Raw genomic sequence first — 17920 nt, forward strand, 5'->3', positions numbered from 1 at the left:
GTCAATTTCTGTTATTACAGAAAAGTTTAACTTTGGAAGAGACAAGTCATAGGCAGGGGTGGGTGGGATCTATCCAGACAAAAAGGAAGTATCATAGAATTTTCAGGCAAAGAAAAGTACACTAAAAAGATGCGATACATAGCTGAAGTTGCAGAAACTGAGTGACATCTTAAATTTGAACACTATCTTCCTTTCAGCTTTACTGTTAAACATAAAAATGTCAAAGCTGTCCCAAATAAGATAAACTCTGTAAACTATTGAAAAGTCTTTTGGTTTCTTGATGTAAATTCCTCTTGAATAATGTTTAAAATACTGAAAAGAATAGTGCATACTCAGGATAGTTGTATCTGCAAATAACTATCTAGAAATTAAACTACAGGTTTCTACACACCTGATTTGATATTAACTGGCACTAGAATTATTTGCTCCTGCACAGCAGATCCCTCCACAATTTCTATGGTTTGGATACTTATATTGTATAGTAATGAAGAACTTAATTTAAAATAAGTTTGCAAGTTTCATTGGTCCACAAAAGCAGCAGTACTAACATTTTCTAAAAAAAGAAGCAAAAAAATTCGGTCACTACATTTCAAGTAGCTTGACAGTTTATTGCATTTCCTTTTTTGTGTCTAAAACATGAACTAGATTGTCAAAGAAACTAGTGCTACAATTAATCTTTCCAAAGTAGTAGAGTTTTACTTTCTGAAGTGTCAAAGTAATCTTCTTCTATCGAGATTGTTTTACACAGCAAAAAATACTACACACGCACACCAAGCTGTGCAGAAAAATGTAAGTCACTGCAGAATCAGGATAAAAACTTAATTCTGAATATTGGTGTCGGTTCCATTAAATTTAACAACTGATTTCCCATGCAACTAACTTTTATGGATAAAAATTGTTGTTTTTCAATAAACATCTGTTAAAAGTCAAAAGAAAAAAGGCAAACATTTCTTTTAAACGTTAGTGAAAAGAAGCTAATCTCAGAAAAGTGGATTCAACAATCATGTAGATCACATCATAATAGTAGCATAATTGTCAGGTAGAGCAATAAATCCATCTTTTCTCCCACCAAAATATAATGGCGCAGCTTGTTTGACGACCTTAGAATTAATGCCTGCAACTTTTATTTTCTTTCTGCTCTAAAATTAACAGAGACTGAGATTTGTGTTTTGCTATTTAAGAAATTTATCGAACACAAAATATGAATAATCCAACCAAATTCCTCAATTTTTGAATATTTAAAGGAATGTAAGGCATAGAATATTTCACTTTCACATTATTTCTTTCTGAACATAATTAAGTCATTACATGTTCCAGAGAGGTCTACTAATCATTAGTCAAACCAAGGGGTACACTTTCAATCTATGTTTAAAAAATGGGATTTTAGTCAACATAGGAAAAACAAAGTTTCAAAACTTTACATACCTTACTTTAAATGGTGGTGGCACCAAAAATCGGTTTTGGTAGTTAGTAAAACACATAATAAAACTACCTTCTGCTGTAAGGAGAAAATAGCTTCTAAACTCAGGGAAAAGCAACAAAAAATTAAAATTAACAAGAGGAAAATTAAAAGTTTCATCCCTGGTAGCCTATGCAATATTATCTTCATTCCTGCTTCCAATTTCAGGTTTTGCAATAGACATCTTATGGAAAGTGTTTAGCAAAGGAACAAAGCCCCTAATAACATTGTTGCATGTCTTTCTCCAATAGGATATACAACAATTCACAGAAGTTCTCATACAATTTTTCAACTTGAAGAAAGTATCCATAACTCTTTTTCATTAAATCTCATCTACTTTAAACCAAGTTTGTTTTATTAAAAAGCTTTATGGGGAAAATATTTAATGAGAAATAAATTTCAAGCCCACCAATAATAGCATTATCTACACCAAAAGCGAACAAACTCAACAATTATATCTATTAAAAAGAGACAAACAACAAACTATTGGAATGAAAAGCAGAAAAAGAAACTGGCCAGATAGGAATGATCTTAACACAAACTAAGAGTCTCACTTAATTGAAACATAGCAAGTGATTTCAAAGGAAGCCTACTCATAAGGCTTACATAAACCGTAGGCCTAAACTCTTTGCTGGATAAACCACAGAGCACTGAGGACATGAGAAATTCAAATTCATTGTGCAGAAATATCTACAATCCCAGTAGTGAGTAACTAAGCATGACTACACTGTCAGTTTGGTTCAACTTAGAAACCCAGTGTCAGAACCCCTCAAAGACTGATGTCAATCATACTGACCAATGGCACAGGACTAAAAATGTATCTTTATGTTTAAATGCTATATTAACAGATCAGTCTACTAGACCATCTCATCATTCATAGTTAAGGATGCAATAAACTTGTGTGTTCAAACATTAATGATCATTGTGAAAACTAAGACTTGGCACTCAGTCTTATTTTCATCACATTACTAAGAGATTTTAAGGAAATAAGTTATTTTTCTAGTGTAGTAAAAGAGAGACCCCTAGAAATAAACTAGGAAACTGATATAGATAAAAGAAAGAGATAAATTCCACTTCTCCAAACAAGCACATATAGTAGGTTGTCTAGCTAGGGTAACTAGACACCAATGAGGTAAGAACTCTGGATACCCAGATGCCTTTGGATAAACATATTCTCAGAAATTGTGCTGTTCTATTTTCACAACAAGAAATCATGAAATAATACTCTGTTCTTTTCATGTGATCATAAAACTGTGATTTTTTTTTTCTTTAAGAACTCTCTAAATTAGTCTTAAGCTTTCTCCCTAAAGTACTGATTTAACTGCTATAAGAAATGAGAGAAAAAACAACATAAATTGAATACGGACATTAAACTAGGAGAGAAACAGTAAACCAAAGGACAAAATGGAATAATTCTTTCATATTTGTGTCACCTATTTTTAACTTCAAAGATTATTGGGGTGGGCTAATACTATTTTATATTTAACAAATAAAATGCTTACAGTATTCTGTTGTTCTGTAAGACTTCACATATTTTCTCAAGCTTTTCTTAGAAAGCTAATACATAGTGTTGGAAGAAGATTTCAGGATTCTCCCCTGCCCTAGAAATCTATTTGGCAGCAGAGGTACCAGCCAGTCATTACAACTACCTGTTCCTAACAGCTCAAGCCAAAAATCACTCAGAGCGGCAATGCACAGCTAAATTACAGTATCAGGTCCTTAACTAATTTTATGCCGTTGGAGTGAAGCCCTTAACCTCCTCTTAATCACATATAACTGGATCATTTCTTAAACCCTTTTCCCAGTGAACAACGTACACTGTCTTCAGGATTTTTTCCCTGCCAAATTGCCCTGGTTTGTAATAGAAATCAGATACATCTTAACACCTAAATGAAAAAGACAAAAATATAACAGTAACTGTATTTTGAAAAGCAGAAAGCGTTCTCTAAGAGTCACAGTCAAATTCCACAGAATACACACACAAATGAAACAGATTTTTGTTACAGATATTTAACTTAAGCAAGCACACCATTCAATCAAATCCTTCTTTAAGAAATTTAAACTTGCAGGAGGCAAGAAAGAAGACTTAAAGATTCATACAGTCTACTGTCAGAAAGGGCAAAAATATTCCAACTCTGAACTCTCACTTGAAGTTTAAATCTCAAACAGAATGATAAAAAATTCTTCCGAATTCATGGCGTGATGATAAGACCTGGAATTCTGATCTGAATCGATACTCAAGTTTTGTCACATTAGATATGAAGTTCTATTTCTTACACAATGCAGCTATACTGAGCAGCTTTCTACTAATCTATGCTCAAAGAAAGGAGTTACATGTTTACTAACAGTATTCTCCGAAGTGTTCAATGGTTGGTGGTGCTGACCTTCAGTTTCAAGAGTTTATAGTCTCATGCATTGAGCTGATTAAAACATTAGAGATCTTGAATATCTAGATCAAGGCTGAAAGAGAAAGGGTTTCTTTCTTCAGCCCTGTTTTTCCAGTTCCTTCATACCAGATATATAAAAATAGTATCAACTATTTGTTGTAAAGAAGCCATAAAATCACTGATTCTTGTCTGGAGCCTCTGAGCAAGGACACTGCCATTGAAATGTTTTTGGGAACAACCAGGGACTTGAACCTGGTGTAAAGAGTGGATAGACAGGGACATTTATCAGCATGACCAGTATCAAAGAAATCTCCATACAAAGAATGTACGTGCTGCAAAACCCTATAGTTGACATAATGGCAATACAATTTTGATTTTCATTTCACCGTCCCCTTGTTTCTACTTTTCTGGTGAACCTCATAAAAGGAAAGTGATGTAAAATGTTTTGGTTTTAGAGAAAATATTTAAACATATAAAACACACAATCTCTGTTGCCTAGGCCAAGGAGGGAAGTAACTAATAGTTTACTAGATTTCTGAATAAAGATGAGGAAAAATACAAACATCGTAAACATCAAGTGACCCAGCAACCTTGTAAGAAAATAAAGCTGAGGCAGGTGTAACAGAATTTCAGAACTCTTAAGACAGGACAAGTGTAGTAAGCAGGATATAATAAGAACAGAGAATAAACTACAGACTTCAAAAAAGTTAGCTTGAATTATACTATGGTATATCTTACTTAAACCAGGTTTTGATTTGCTCTAGATCCCTGGTTTCTTGGTACATTGCAGTTTGCTCATGTGACATTTCTGACACGAAAAGAAACAACATATACTTGTCAAATCAAGATAAAGCACTGCCTACAGATTTGTGCCTTACTTTGGACATCTAAGAATTACTATACTAGATGATCAATCTACTCCAGCATCAGATCCCAGGGTGGGGGGGATGTGTAGGGATGAGGGGGGAAGGTGGGGAGAGGAAAAAAAAAAAAAAAATCCAGTTTCAGATAAAAGATTAAATACTAGGTAAATCCATCCCAGTGCTTAGCTGTGCCATAAACTCTTATAATTTCCCACAGAATTATGCCATGCAGTAGATGCTTTAATACTTCTCACAAAATAGGTTGTTCAGCTTTAGTTTTTAATAGTATTATTATCTATATAAATGGCCTTTCTGATATAGGATGAAAGTCTTCCCTCAGTAATATTGTCTTGCTATACACTGCACAGCTTTTTTATGCTTGTCTGATTTTCTTTTTTTCTACTTAGTAATTGCCATCCTCCCATTTAACTGAATCTCTGCACTGTTTTGCACAGTACTACATGGGATTCAGCTAGGGGTGAAAGCAGAGAGCATCATACAATATGCAATTCATCGTAGAAGCCTGGCATGTAAGGCAGTACAGAGGCACCTACCTACAACTCCATGAAGCAATGCAGCAAATGAATCAGACACAGACTATAAATACAGAAACAGAAACCCTCTCAGATTAATTAGCCAGAATGAAATATTGTGATTCAGGTCAGTGAAACTGAAAGATTGTTTTCTACTCTCACCTCGCTAATGGGGGCGGGGCAGGGGGGAGCAGAATAAAAAACAAGTAACAACTTACTCAGGAAAATAATTCATTTAAAAAGCGAAACAAAATCCCCAATCAAATCCAGTACCTTAAGGAAATAAAGAAACAATGTTTTTGTTGTGCTCCAAGAAGTAGCAATGAATTAAGAATTCCCTTATACATAATAAAGCAAAAAGTAAAAAAAAAGAAAAAAAAAACCACCACACAATATTCTTGATATGTATTCTACTTTAGATCACTAGGTAGGATTTTCTAAAGAAAAGAAGTTATCATTGCATGGATGACTTAGTTTGTTCTCCAGTTCAAGTTTGCTTTCTTTCTGTTTTTCAAAGATGCAAAACATATTCAGTCTGTTTTGTAGACTTAATGTTCAAATAATGATTTTAAATAAGTAGACTGGCATAATTAAATATTTACACCACCTCTCATAAACATCAGTGAACATATTCTCACAGTGACCTCGATTAGACAAGGAAAGACTCCACACAAACTGGACTGAGATCCAGTCTAATACAACATTATCCCAGTGAAATCCACAATGAAGGTTTGATAAAGGTGGGAGAGGGAAAAAAAAAAAAAAAAACAAAAAAAAACCCACCCAAACCTTCAGCAGAAGCCCTTCACTTCCTGCAAAACTCCTTAAAAATACACTATTTTAAAGAATTCCTGTAACAATTCAGGCATTACAGGGTTAGTTGACTACACATTACTGAGTTTTTTCAAATTTTACGATAGTAAGTAATTCAGCATTATGAAGACTTTTTTTTCTTTTCTTTTTTCCTTCAATCAGGCATGTCTTTGATAAATGTCAAGCATAAAATAGTAAATCACAATGTCTTTTGTTTCATCCCTATGCTTGATTACTCTTTGCAGGTTTTTTGGTCTAACGAGCAAGCTGTTTGGCTAAAGCTACCTAAGATAAGCGACTGAAAAATTCAGTTGTCAAATCTGAAAATACATCTGCTTGATTTTCAAGCTTAATTTTATCATAGTATAAGTAAATGATGAACATTGATATATCTTAAATCAGTTGTATAAATAATGCGTATAATTTTACAGCTATGGAAATTTTAGCTTCAACTAGTACATTTATTCAGTAAAAAAGTTTCTTTCTGATAAAATCAAGCAAAGGTAGGATCTGCGTATGTGGGAATTAAGCATGTGCAAATTACTAACCACTAGAATAAAGATTAAAAAGCAGAAATATCTATGGAAAAAAAACAGCATTATACAGGTATTATTAATAAGCTGTACTTTTTATTAGTATTAATGTTTGACGGTAACTTGCAACATTTTAAGAACAGTTTCCTAACATTCATGCTATTGAATAGTCTAACTACATTCAAACTGGGCCACAAAGTCACTGTCCAACTCTTTGTTAAAAAAACTCTAAAGATTCCCTTACTTTTGAACTAAAGGAATATCAGTTTGACAAGAAAGATTTTTTTAAAACATAAACTATGTAAGATACTATCACATTTTACAACCAGATAAGCACTATTAGATTCTAACTTCAGTTTTGCTTCACAGAATAATTTCACAAATTTTATTGTAATATTTTTGATACTTTCTCCTACCTTTTGTGTGGATTCCAACACAAACATCTTCTTGAAAATGTCTAGACATTTGTAGCCATACTTGTCTTGTTCTTATGTGATACTTAAAGGCATGTAAAAAATTAGGTATTTCTTCCAGCCAATGAACTGAAACTATTGTAGACAACTGCCTCACATATTTGACATATGAATTCAGAATTATTACTTTATTCTTCACAGCACAAACATGGTTAAATCCATTTCACTCTCGGTACACACCCAAAAATTATCCGCAATCAATGGGATATCAAAATCTGATGGGAAGATAAGATCTGCAGACATGATGATGTTGGACCTATGAAATAATTCTAATATTCTGTGAGGTATTTGGCTCCCCAGCATGAGGGATGGACAGAGTAAAATCTCTTTAAATTATTATTGATCTGAAATACCACTTAGCCTGCGCATGTGTGTGGGCATGCACTCACACATGTACATGGCATGCATTCATATTTATTATAAAAAACATAAGAGTTCAACTTTTCAATGTGTTGTACATCAAATACTCCATAATATTAGTACTTTAAAAGCTGGGGAAAAAATGTTACTTATGTCTTCAACTTACAGAAGCTATGCTATAATCCAAACTTAGAAAACTTGGAAGAAAAAAAGTGTTTCATATGCCCTAAGAAACTATCATTTTTATGAAGGAAAGGAAAAAACAAGGAATTGTAAACATTCAGCATATGTAAAAAGTAAGCAAAGACAGAAAGGTATGGTACCTTTTGTCCCAACGAGGCACAGAGGTCCTTCAAGATTAAGGCTGTGTAGAATCCAGTTTATAAAAACACATTCAGTCCTACTGAAGAACACTGAAATGTTTTGAGGTTTTATACATATATATATTGGTTTAATCTGCAGTACAAAACTACGTAGTTAAGTCTACTTCTGCAAATCCCTCCTTCTCCATCTTTAAGAGACCACACCTGCAAATTTCAGAGCAAAATCCCATGATTCATCATCATGTTACACTTAACTTTGTTAAGGTGTTACTTACAGTAACTCCAATGAAGTTTTGGCCATACATCCCTGCATTCTTTGAGAGGATATTTTCTTTTGAGGAGCCCGTGAATATCACATCACAGGTGGAACCGATTGCCTGTTTTCCCAACATAACCAAGTCTTTTTCTTACTACTGTAAAGAAATTCTGTGCATTCATGCCCCAAGTATCAAAGTTCACCAAAACAGGACCTTGATAACTGCCCACCAAGAATTCCTGAGTAAAGTTAGATACATTAACTTTAAAATAAAATAAGCACATGGATGAAAAATTAAACAGCTTAACAGTTTAGGAGGGAAATGCTAGATTTATTAAAAAAAACAGATATGCACTTAGTGTGGCTTAATCCAGTTCATGTAAGAAATATTGCACACTATTTACAGTACACTGAGCGATCCGATAGGCCTTTGCTCACTTTGGAACATATGAGCCTACTGAGCTCTTCCTGTTCATCCTTTTCATTCCCGGGTGTTGGAAACAAGACTGGCTGCCTAATCCTTAGTATGTTTAAACACTTACACTTCAGATTAAGACAACAAGTATGTATCTCGGTGAGTATCTTAACGGAAATTCAGAAGCCATTTCTCCATCTTCCTTAGGATTCAAATTGGCTTGTATTCCAACATCATTTGTGATTTTTTGCGTAAAAGTAGTTGGCCACAATTACTGACAATACACACAAGAAAATGCTATGAAGGTGGCAGAATAGAATTCCTTTTAAACAGGAAATTAATATAAGAAGGATTAATCAAGCACCAGTCCTAGTCATTGTCATATTTGGGCCAAAGAAGGAAACACTCCCGATCAGATTAGTATGAACTTAAATGGTATTCTTCTTTATTCTGCTGCAAAACAGCATTAAGTTTGCTATCTAGATCATATGGGAATATTGCAGCTAATTAATTCCCTCACATTGCAGGCCTTAGAGAGCAAATCTTTATCTTAATCTGTGCCAGTAGCATACAGTACAGCCTCCTGAAACCTGAAATGCTTTTGCCCAACTAGAATTTTGGGGGTTTAATGCAATCTGTCAGGATAAAAGTTAATGAGCCACTATATACAGGCAAGCATATTATCAAATCCAATGGTCTATTTTGGTCCTAAACTTTATGAATACAAACAGTTCTCAGAGTTTCACGTGACCTTCCTAAATCTGACCAAACTGGTTAACTTATACTTCTGCAAAAGTCTCAAGGGCACTTTATACAATGGATTCCTGGTATTGCTGCTTTACATACCAGCCAATTGATTCTGCTTATAAGAATCATTGTTTGGGTTTTCTGCTAAAGTGATGTTTCAGTCACCAACACAACTACCACCAAATCCTTAAAGATACATGCATCATTAAATATATATCCCACAGTCTTCATATTAATAACTTCCCTCTATTTTAATAAATGGCTGTTAAAACACAGGTCATTTTCCATACTTGGAAGCATATACCAAGGAGTAAATTCTGTACTTCTCATTGCTATGCTACACAGATTTAACAACTGGAATGAATTTCATCATCAATGCAAGCTCAAAAATGTCAAAGGAGTTTGTTTTCAGCTGTGTGCAGGCCCCAGTGTAAGTGCACTACATACATAAAATTATTTGATGACTTACAGGCTTTTTTAGAGAGATGCTGAACAAGCTGCAAACTGACAGTCTCCTTTGAGCCAATGATTATACATCACTTGAGAAAATAAAAAACTAGTTCATAAGAATATTCTGCAGAAAAATGTCAAGCACTGGATAGTCTTTAGTAACAGCATATTAAGATATTGCTCCCTGGAAATGGCAAAATACCAAAAAAATTTGGATGATTTACATCTTTTAAACCCATTCTCTTATTGTGTTCTCTTAAAGCAGTCACTTGTGAAAATAATAACTGAGCAGTGAAATCACATCCTCATTGTAAAGTGAAAGCTTTGTCATGGGTTAGAATTTTATATCATCTCTCCTTGTGTCCTGTCCAAGGTTACTACCTTACGCTGCACCACCTTTCTTAGGTAAATCATTAATCCCTACAGTAATTTTCACTACTGTAATCTAACAGGGTGAAATGAGGTGAGATGGGAAAGCAAAAGTGAATAATCATTTCAAAAAAAAAAAAAAGTCTAACAAATCACTAAAGATCATTCACATTAGGTAAGAATGCCCAGTGAAGCTTTGAACACTGATATTACTAACCAAAAACTTCTCTCTTTCAGAAATTAAACTTCAAGAAATACAAAAATTACAAGAACTTTTAATATGATATAGTATGTTAGCATTTACTACCATTGCCTCCATATTATTTGTTTCCAAGGCAAGCAAGGCAGATTTTTAGCATTGAGCATAGTCAAAGTGAGACTTAACACCAGATGCAGAAAAAGAAGATGTTCGCCTGTGGTTACTAGTACATTCAAATATGCCAGATTAAAGACAAACACACAATAGGAAAAACACTACTGTAAAATCAATGTCACAACTTTTAAAAAGGTCTACATTAGAAAAATATCCACAAAGCAAAACTGAAGCTATTTTACTGACAAGTACGTTCCATATACTGATAGGAAAAAGACAGAAATCCCTTGGTTAGAATAAAAGTTTCATTATGCTTGAAAACGTAGGAGTCGCTCTAAAGCTAGGTACCAAAAAAATAAACTGTTCAAAGATTTCCTTATTTCATTCAGCATATCTTGGGAGGGGGCGGGGGGGACACAACACACAACCTGGGACAACACAGACACAACATACTATTTACACTTAAGTGCCCATTTAAAGGAAAGAGTTACACTTGAAAACTGGCCAAGACTTGCAAACATATTAAGCCAAGCTACTATTTCTCCTTTCTGCAGCTAGTTACTTCAAATGCTTCAAAGACTATGAAGTAATAGAGATAGAGCAGACAGAAAAAAAGATTTGATGGTGTTAGGCTAAAAACATTGATATTCCAATTCCTCTCATATTCCATTGTTTTCTACATTCAGCTTCCCCTTATAATATACCTCTTGCTCCAGACATCTTTCCTTTCTGATTATAAAACCAAGACGGCCTATGCAGTTTCTGTTACTGTTACTATCTATTAGTGTATTACAAAGCTATTTATACTACACTATAATAAGCACAGATGGCTAGAGTCAATCCCAATAAGATTTAATGGTAAGACAAGAGAACACTAGGTATTCATATCCACTAAACAACCTACAGCAAATAAAATAAAGATTATTCTTCAGAGAAAGGAGATAAAGGTAAGACGAAACAATGTTATCAGCTTTACTTTAGATTATGAGGGCAATCTAAGGAAAAGCACATTAGAGTTTACTTAACTCCTAAACGTTAGCTATATAAAGAGCTTCCAAGCTAATGCCTTCCAAGAGACAGTTAAGAGTTCAATGTTAACAATAGTTTGAGATTAGTAGACTCTGCCTTTGCAGACAAAAAAAATACTTCTCACTAGAAATAAGCAGCAAACAGACCAGAGGAAAAGTAATCACATAAAAGAAAAAAAGGAATCCATACTTGGGAACAAACTAAAAGCACATATAAAAATCAGAAGCCTTTTTCTACAATACAGAAGAAATTAAAATTTAGGATTTCCATTACTCCTTCCCATTATAATTTGCCACGTTCAGTTTAGAAGTGCTGAACAATTAAATAGCTTCTTAAATTTCCTTGATTAACTAAAATTAATGCAAATTCCTAACATTTTCCTGTATCTCACAGTTTAAAAAGCAGCAGTCAAGTCTTAATTTATTAGTTTCATTTCAAAGGCAGTAATTAGAGGTGTAGGTACAAAATACTCATTCTTTCTGTCAGATCTCCTACATTTCAAAATTTTTCCTCCTTCACCATATTAATAAAAGTAAGATCATACAAAGTAAGTCATGAAAAAAAGAGACCGATACCACTTTAGAATAGCCAATAATAAGTTTCAAGTAAGAAACTGGCACGCAGAAAACAGATTCAATACCCTAATTGAGAAAGTAACTTTAACTTATTAGCAAGTTCTTACTTTAACTTAGGCCTAGGACAACATAATGAAGAAGTTCAGCTTTCCTGTTCTGCAATTCCAATTTTTCCTGACGTCATAATCATAACTTTCTACCAAAACATATGTATGTAGTAAAAGAGCTGCCCTACCCACTAATAAGGAAAGAGGTATGTTTTATTTACCCTGAACCATAAAAAATACAGGACAAATAAGCCTACTGGACCTACTTTCACAGCTAATGAGTTAAAATTAGTGAGGAAAGACTAAGGGGTGCTGCACTATCCAATCCCAAATACTGACTTCCTCTAAAGTACATTCACCATCCTCCATAAACTAGGAGGGATTCTAGTCCAGTGCAAGAAACTTGTTGAACAGCAGTCCTTCTCCTCTTCAAATAAGGTTATCAGTACTCCACTCTGGAAACATGAAAACCTTCCAAATATTTACATGGTGATCACACAATCAAGTGCAAAAAACTTGTGATGAATGCATTTTAAAACAGCCTTTGGCCTTCTTAGTTGTACAGAGATGCAGTAGTAAGGATGTACAGCTGGGCGGAGATGTTCTGCTCACAACACTAAAGAAACACCAGGTGTATAGTTGGTGGGGAGCTTAGTTGGGGGGGGGGGGTGCTTGGTTTTGAGAAGCCTTAAACCTCCAAACAGACAAAAGAATAATGCATGCTTGCAATTATTGAACTGCTATGGACACCTAGTATTTGATTCATCTCCTCTCTCTAAACACAGAGGTTTAGACTTCACTAATGTTGAAAAAACATGTTCTTTAAATATCTGCAAAAGATTCATTTGGGAGGCCAACATGAGCTGCCCAAACTTGCCAAGTGTTTTAGAAGGCAATATATTTGATGGTCAATGTGAGAACACTTCATAGTGAAGCAGAGTAATAAGTAGTATTACCAGTGCAAACTTCCCCTTCATAGCTGATAGGTTTTAAGGTCTGTTACTTGAATTTTATTCTACCTTCTTTACCTTTGATAACTGTATTAATATGGTAGGATGATAGTAACACTGTGGTATGATGAAACTGATCACATTGATCAACTGATCATATTATTTCATAACAGTACTATGCCATAGTTCAGTTGTGCGGAGTTTATTTATATACTAAATTATCTTTCACTATGAAGCGCTTGATGCATCTTAAATTTGCAAATACGGGAATTGCTTAAATTATGATCTCTTTGAAACGAAGTAAAAATCACTAACAAGCAAGTTAGATCATAAATAACTCGAGTGGCAAGTAAAATTTCCCATATAAAATGCATTTATTATACAGTCCTTTTAATGAACACAAACGGACAGGATGCTGTTTGCAAATATTAATGACTAAAATGAGCTACTCTGAAGAATGTTGCTTCATGGAATTTTACAGAAGTAAAAATTAAAGTTTCTGAAAGGCTTTCAGATAGCGATCCAACACACAATTATGGTTACATGAAGTTTTGTCCGACTGGCTGTACAGACCACATAAAAAGACAAAGTGATTATAAATGACAAAGCCATTATGTCTTGTTCTAGGATTAAAAATAATACCATTATTTGGAATCAAGTCATAAAGAGAATAAAGAATTATTCCTATATTTTGGTTTTCCCTGCAGATTTACAGCATTATTAGTAATGAAGGTTTGATACATAAGATTTAGGATGTTGTAAGTAGGAGAGTGTAAATCTAATGCCATTACCCAATTATATTTTTTAAAAGGGAATAGTCTTCATTTTAGACAAACCGCAGTTTATACATACATTTTTATCAAACGTGGTGCAACCATCATAGACAAGACCACTAGCACAAAGCACTATAGATGTAACAACCTATGAATGAAGAAGATTCCCCTAACTTAGCATTTAGTAAAGAACCTCAGTTCTCAAGCATGAAATAAATAATGGATATGTACACATGGGCTAGCACATCCCAGCATTGTGACACCACTGGCTGCTGAAGCAGCCTAACCAGGCAGCTTGAAAAACCTTAATAAACACATCAACCCTGAGACTTATTTTAGTGACAGACATAAGAGCTGCAGCTCCTCAGCAACTGGACTGCAAGAGCACTAAGACTGGGTTAAAAACTCTTCCTCCTCAGCTACTGCAGGCAAAAAGTAAACATATCCTTGTATATAACCCAGAATGTTTGACTCGCACATACAAGTTGAGGGAGTTGGTATCTGACGTATGAAGAATACGCTTCCCCCTGCCCCTTTTTAAGATGGAAAGTCTCCTATTTATGAAAGAGCCCATTCTCAATTTTTGCACAAGAAAAACATTTGAGAAGATAGCCTCTAACAAGCACGTACCTTCCTACTGTTCCACATTAAGGCACAGTTCTTGCCTAGACCTATTTCATTATTTTCAACATATTTGTCAGAATGATCAACATCTTTCAAGAAAATTCAGGAGTCGGTTACAGTTTTGCCTGTACAAAGTACTGAAAAGATCTTAGCTAATATTATCATGTTAATAATAACCTTTACTACAAATCTGACATTTTAGAGGATGTTAAGAGAGCTAGGTTCGGGTATTTTGCATTTGGTGTGGTGTGGGGTTTTTTTTAAATAAAACATCATATCCTGGTTTATTAGGTTTTGTAAGAGTTCCCTTTCTGAATGACTATCTCCTTTCTCACTGTGATCTAAAACTCTTAAGAAACTGAGCCAATGAGCCAGAAGTCAGGGTCATTATCTTCCACATTAATCAGTCCTGTCAGTTAAGTCTTAAGTTAAGCCTTTAAATACTTCTTTTCACACCAGAATTCCATCTCACCCTTACATCTGTAGGGTGTTTAAAGCCCACAAAAAATATGCTGCTCTCTGACCAGAGAACTAAATTACAAACACAGGCATTGCATACCATTATTTTGATTTTAACTCTGCAAGACAGTTACCCCTGCATACGTTTAAAATGCAGTTGTGCTGTTCCTTAACAGGAGGCAACACTTGAATCACTGATTAAATTGCTAATCACAGTTTGAAAAGCAACAAATTATAGTCATACAAGTAAATGTACCAATGATATGAAACTGTAGGATGTCAATAAAACTTCTCCACCATGTTATATTTAAAGATGATAACTGATCAGTGCTTCTTACAAGTAAGCTACATTTCTAATGCATTCTCATGCAGGTAGATTAACTCATAATTTTTAATTTTTTTTACAATTATACCTTGTGAATTACTGAAAACCATCTACGCCTTAAAGGGAGAGCCTTGTGAAGTATTAGGACCATCCATAAATATTCCAGACTGAGTACTAATCAATAGGATATAAGCATTCTGCACAAGGAATAAAAGCATATTTCTCACTGAAGTACCAGCCTTATAAAAGTTTACAGTGTAAAAATAAATAAGCCAGCATATTTGTAAATTTCCTCAGAAGAATCGGTATGCAGTACTTCCTCAAAGCAGTCACTCTTAAAACCCTTGGGAACACCTACTTGTCACAGAATAAATTATCTGGCTAATACCCAATATTACTGTATATGTCAGCAGGCACCCAGGAGACAGGCATTAGAGAGCACTTAGCTTCTTCAGCCTTGCAGGGTAGTCCTTACATAAATGACTTTGCCCAATTATAAAACATAACTGATGTACTTATTTTGGAGTTTCCTAGCAGCAGCCTTTCATCCTAAAACATTTAGATAGCACTGCATATTTTTTTTCCAAAATCACAGGTCCCAAAGTACAGTACACTGAACAGGTTTTTTTCACATGAACATAAGTTTTTTCAGATATTCAAAGCAAACAAAAATATCTGAATACTAATTTGAGTGTTCTCAAACACTAAAATTATGCTGTTTAATAGAAACTATTGGAGGGATAAGCTCTCCCACAACTCTAACAGTAGCTCTTCTTTCCTAGTTACTTAACATAAGTAGCCAAGTTTGCATCCCACATGCAACATATATATAAAGCGCAAAAATACATGCATCACAAGTACACTACAGCTCTCAGAAAAAATAAGAGACTTCTTGGAGACATTTACTTCAGTTCGCTATAGTGAACCACAGTTACCGGCAAGCTGTAGCACGAGAAACCTGTTGACTCTGAAGTTGCAAACCAAAGCAAAGCTTTAAACCAAATCGAAGAAATCCACTAAGCAATACAGTAAAGCTAAATAGAAGATTATTCAGCATGCTTGGAATTCAGATTTTTAAAAGCGACATCAAAGAACGCAGGATATTGGAAGATCAAGGAAAATGTTTTTGATTGAAAGAAACGTGAAGGACTTTTGAAAGTTGCTTGGGTTTTACTCAACTTGCAACACACAGAACGAACTAAGCGCACAAGCGAAGCACTCTGGAGGACGAGAGCCACCACACAGGAGCAGGTTTCGTAACGGATGAGATTCGGGTCAGACTGGGTCTGGCGTTCAAGCACTCCGTGCAAGGCACCCCGGACGCACCGTTCATACAACTTACCGCCTTATTTAGTGGACTTCCCTGCCACCATCCGCGCTCCAACACCCCCCGCAAAGCCCCCCCCCCCCCCGGCCGTGCGCGCAGCCCCTTCCCCCCCCCAGCCCGCCCTCTCGGCACTTCTGACAGCGGCAAGGTGAGACGGGGCAGTCCCGCCCGGCGCACGCTTCCAGGTGGCGGGGGGCTCTGCCCCAGGCGGCCACTCGCGGGGCGGCGGCGGGGCGAGCCCCCCTGCCCCGGTCCGACCCCCCCGCCCCGGCGGGGAGCGGGGCCCAACGGCTGCAGCCCTCCCCGCAGCCACCGCTTCCCCCGCCGCTCCCGCTGCGGGGCGGGAAACGGGGAGGAGGAAAGGACGAACGCAACTCCCCCTCCACTGCCGCCACCTTCTAACGGCTGGCGACCCGCAGGGCGGGAAGCGGCGCCCGCGGCTCGGCCCGCTGGGCCCCGGAGGTGCGGGCTCGGGCGCCCAGCACGGCCCGGGGCACACCGGGCGGTCCTCGCCGCTCAGCGGCGGCAGCGCGCCGCGAACTGCCCGGTGGGACCTCCCTCCTCCTGCCGAGGCGCCGCCGGGAATTAAAATAAGAATTAAAATTCGGGGAGAAGGGGGGAAGTTGAGGCTGCGCCCCAGCCCCGGCTGCCCAAGGGACGCCCTCAGCGAACGCAAGCAGCCCGCCAGCCGCGGGGCTGCCGGGGGAGCGGGCCGGGAGCGGCTGCCGGCTGGCAGGGTGGAAGGGTTGAACTTACGTCTCGGAATTTGTTCCACTGCCCGACCTCCTTGTCGTACTGGGAGATGGTCGTGAGCCATTGTTTATCGTCCAGAAAATTGCCGCTGTCCGGTCTGCCCCCGGCCGCCGCCGCCAGCGCCGGGCTGCACCAGGCTGCTGCACACACGCACACGAAGGCTGCTACCTTGAGCATCTGGGCGAGAGGAGACACGAGGAGGGGGGTTACCCACACCCGAGCCGAACCCCAGCCGGGGGCTGCCGGCGGGGGACCGGGACGACCGCCCACCCGAAAGGGGCAAGGGGCGCGGAAGGCAGGGGAGAGGAAGGGGCGGCTGCCCAGCCCGTCACCTTGCTGCAAGCCCCGCAACCGCGCTCCTCGCCGCGGCCGGAAAGGCGGCCCGCTCCCTCCCCGCACGCGCCACCGTCTGCAGCCGTCCGCCCCGCGCTCCGCGCCCCGCGCTCCGCCCGCCCCTCGCCCCGCCCCGCTCCGCCCCCGCCCCGCTCCGCTCCCCTCCGCGCGCCGCCGGCGGCGACGCCGCGCCGGGAGGGGCTTTCTCCTGCGGAGCCCGCTCTCCTGAGGTGAGCGCCGCGGGGCCGTGCCGGGGCTCGGCCTCGGCCTCGGCGCTGTCGCCGCCGCCGGGAACGGCTGCGGGACCGGCCGCACGGGCCGCCTTCGTCGCGCCCCTCGTGGCCCCGCTGTGCCGCCGGCACCTCCAGGCGGGGGCGGAAGCCGCTGGAAGTTTTCTGCGGCTGTTGTTGGCACCTCGTACCCCAAGTCAA

General features: G+C 38.0%; 1 protein-coding gene across 1 annotated transcript in view; it reads right to left on the reverse strand.

Annotated features, from left to right (window-relative positions):
* SPOCK3 (SPARC (osteonectin), cwcv and kazal like domains proteoglycan 3) overlaps positions 1-17598 on the reverse strand; it is a 232245-nt gene extending 214647 nt beyond the window's left edge. Inside the window, exons 1-2 of the mRNA XM_052778733.1 lie at positions 17489-17598; positions 17160-17333 (exon numbers count right to left, since the gene is read on the reverse strand). Of these exons, the coding sequence (XP_052634693.1) occupies positions 17160-17333 (174 nt within the window). The 5' untranslated portion in view covers positions 17489-17598. The remainder of the gene's footprint in view (positions 1-17159; positions 17334-17488) is intronic.
* Positions 17599-17920: the final 322 nt, after the last annotated feature.

This window comes from Harpia harpyja, chromosome 2 (genome assembly GCF_026419915.1).
Source record: "Harpia harpyja isolate bHarHar1 chromosome 2, bHarHar1 primary haplotype, whole genome shotgun sequence".
Classification (NCBI taxonomy): domain Eukaryota; kingdom Metazoa; phylum Chordata; class Aves; order Accipitriformes; family Accipitridae; genus Harpia; species Harpia harpyja.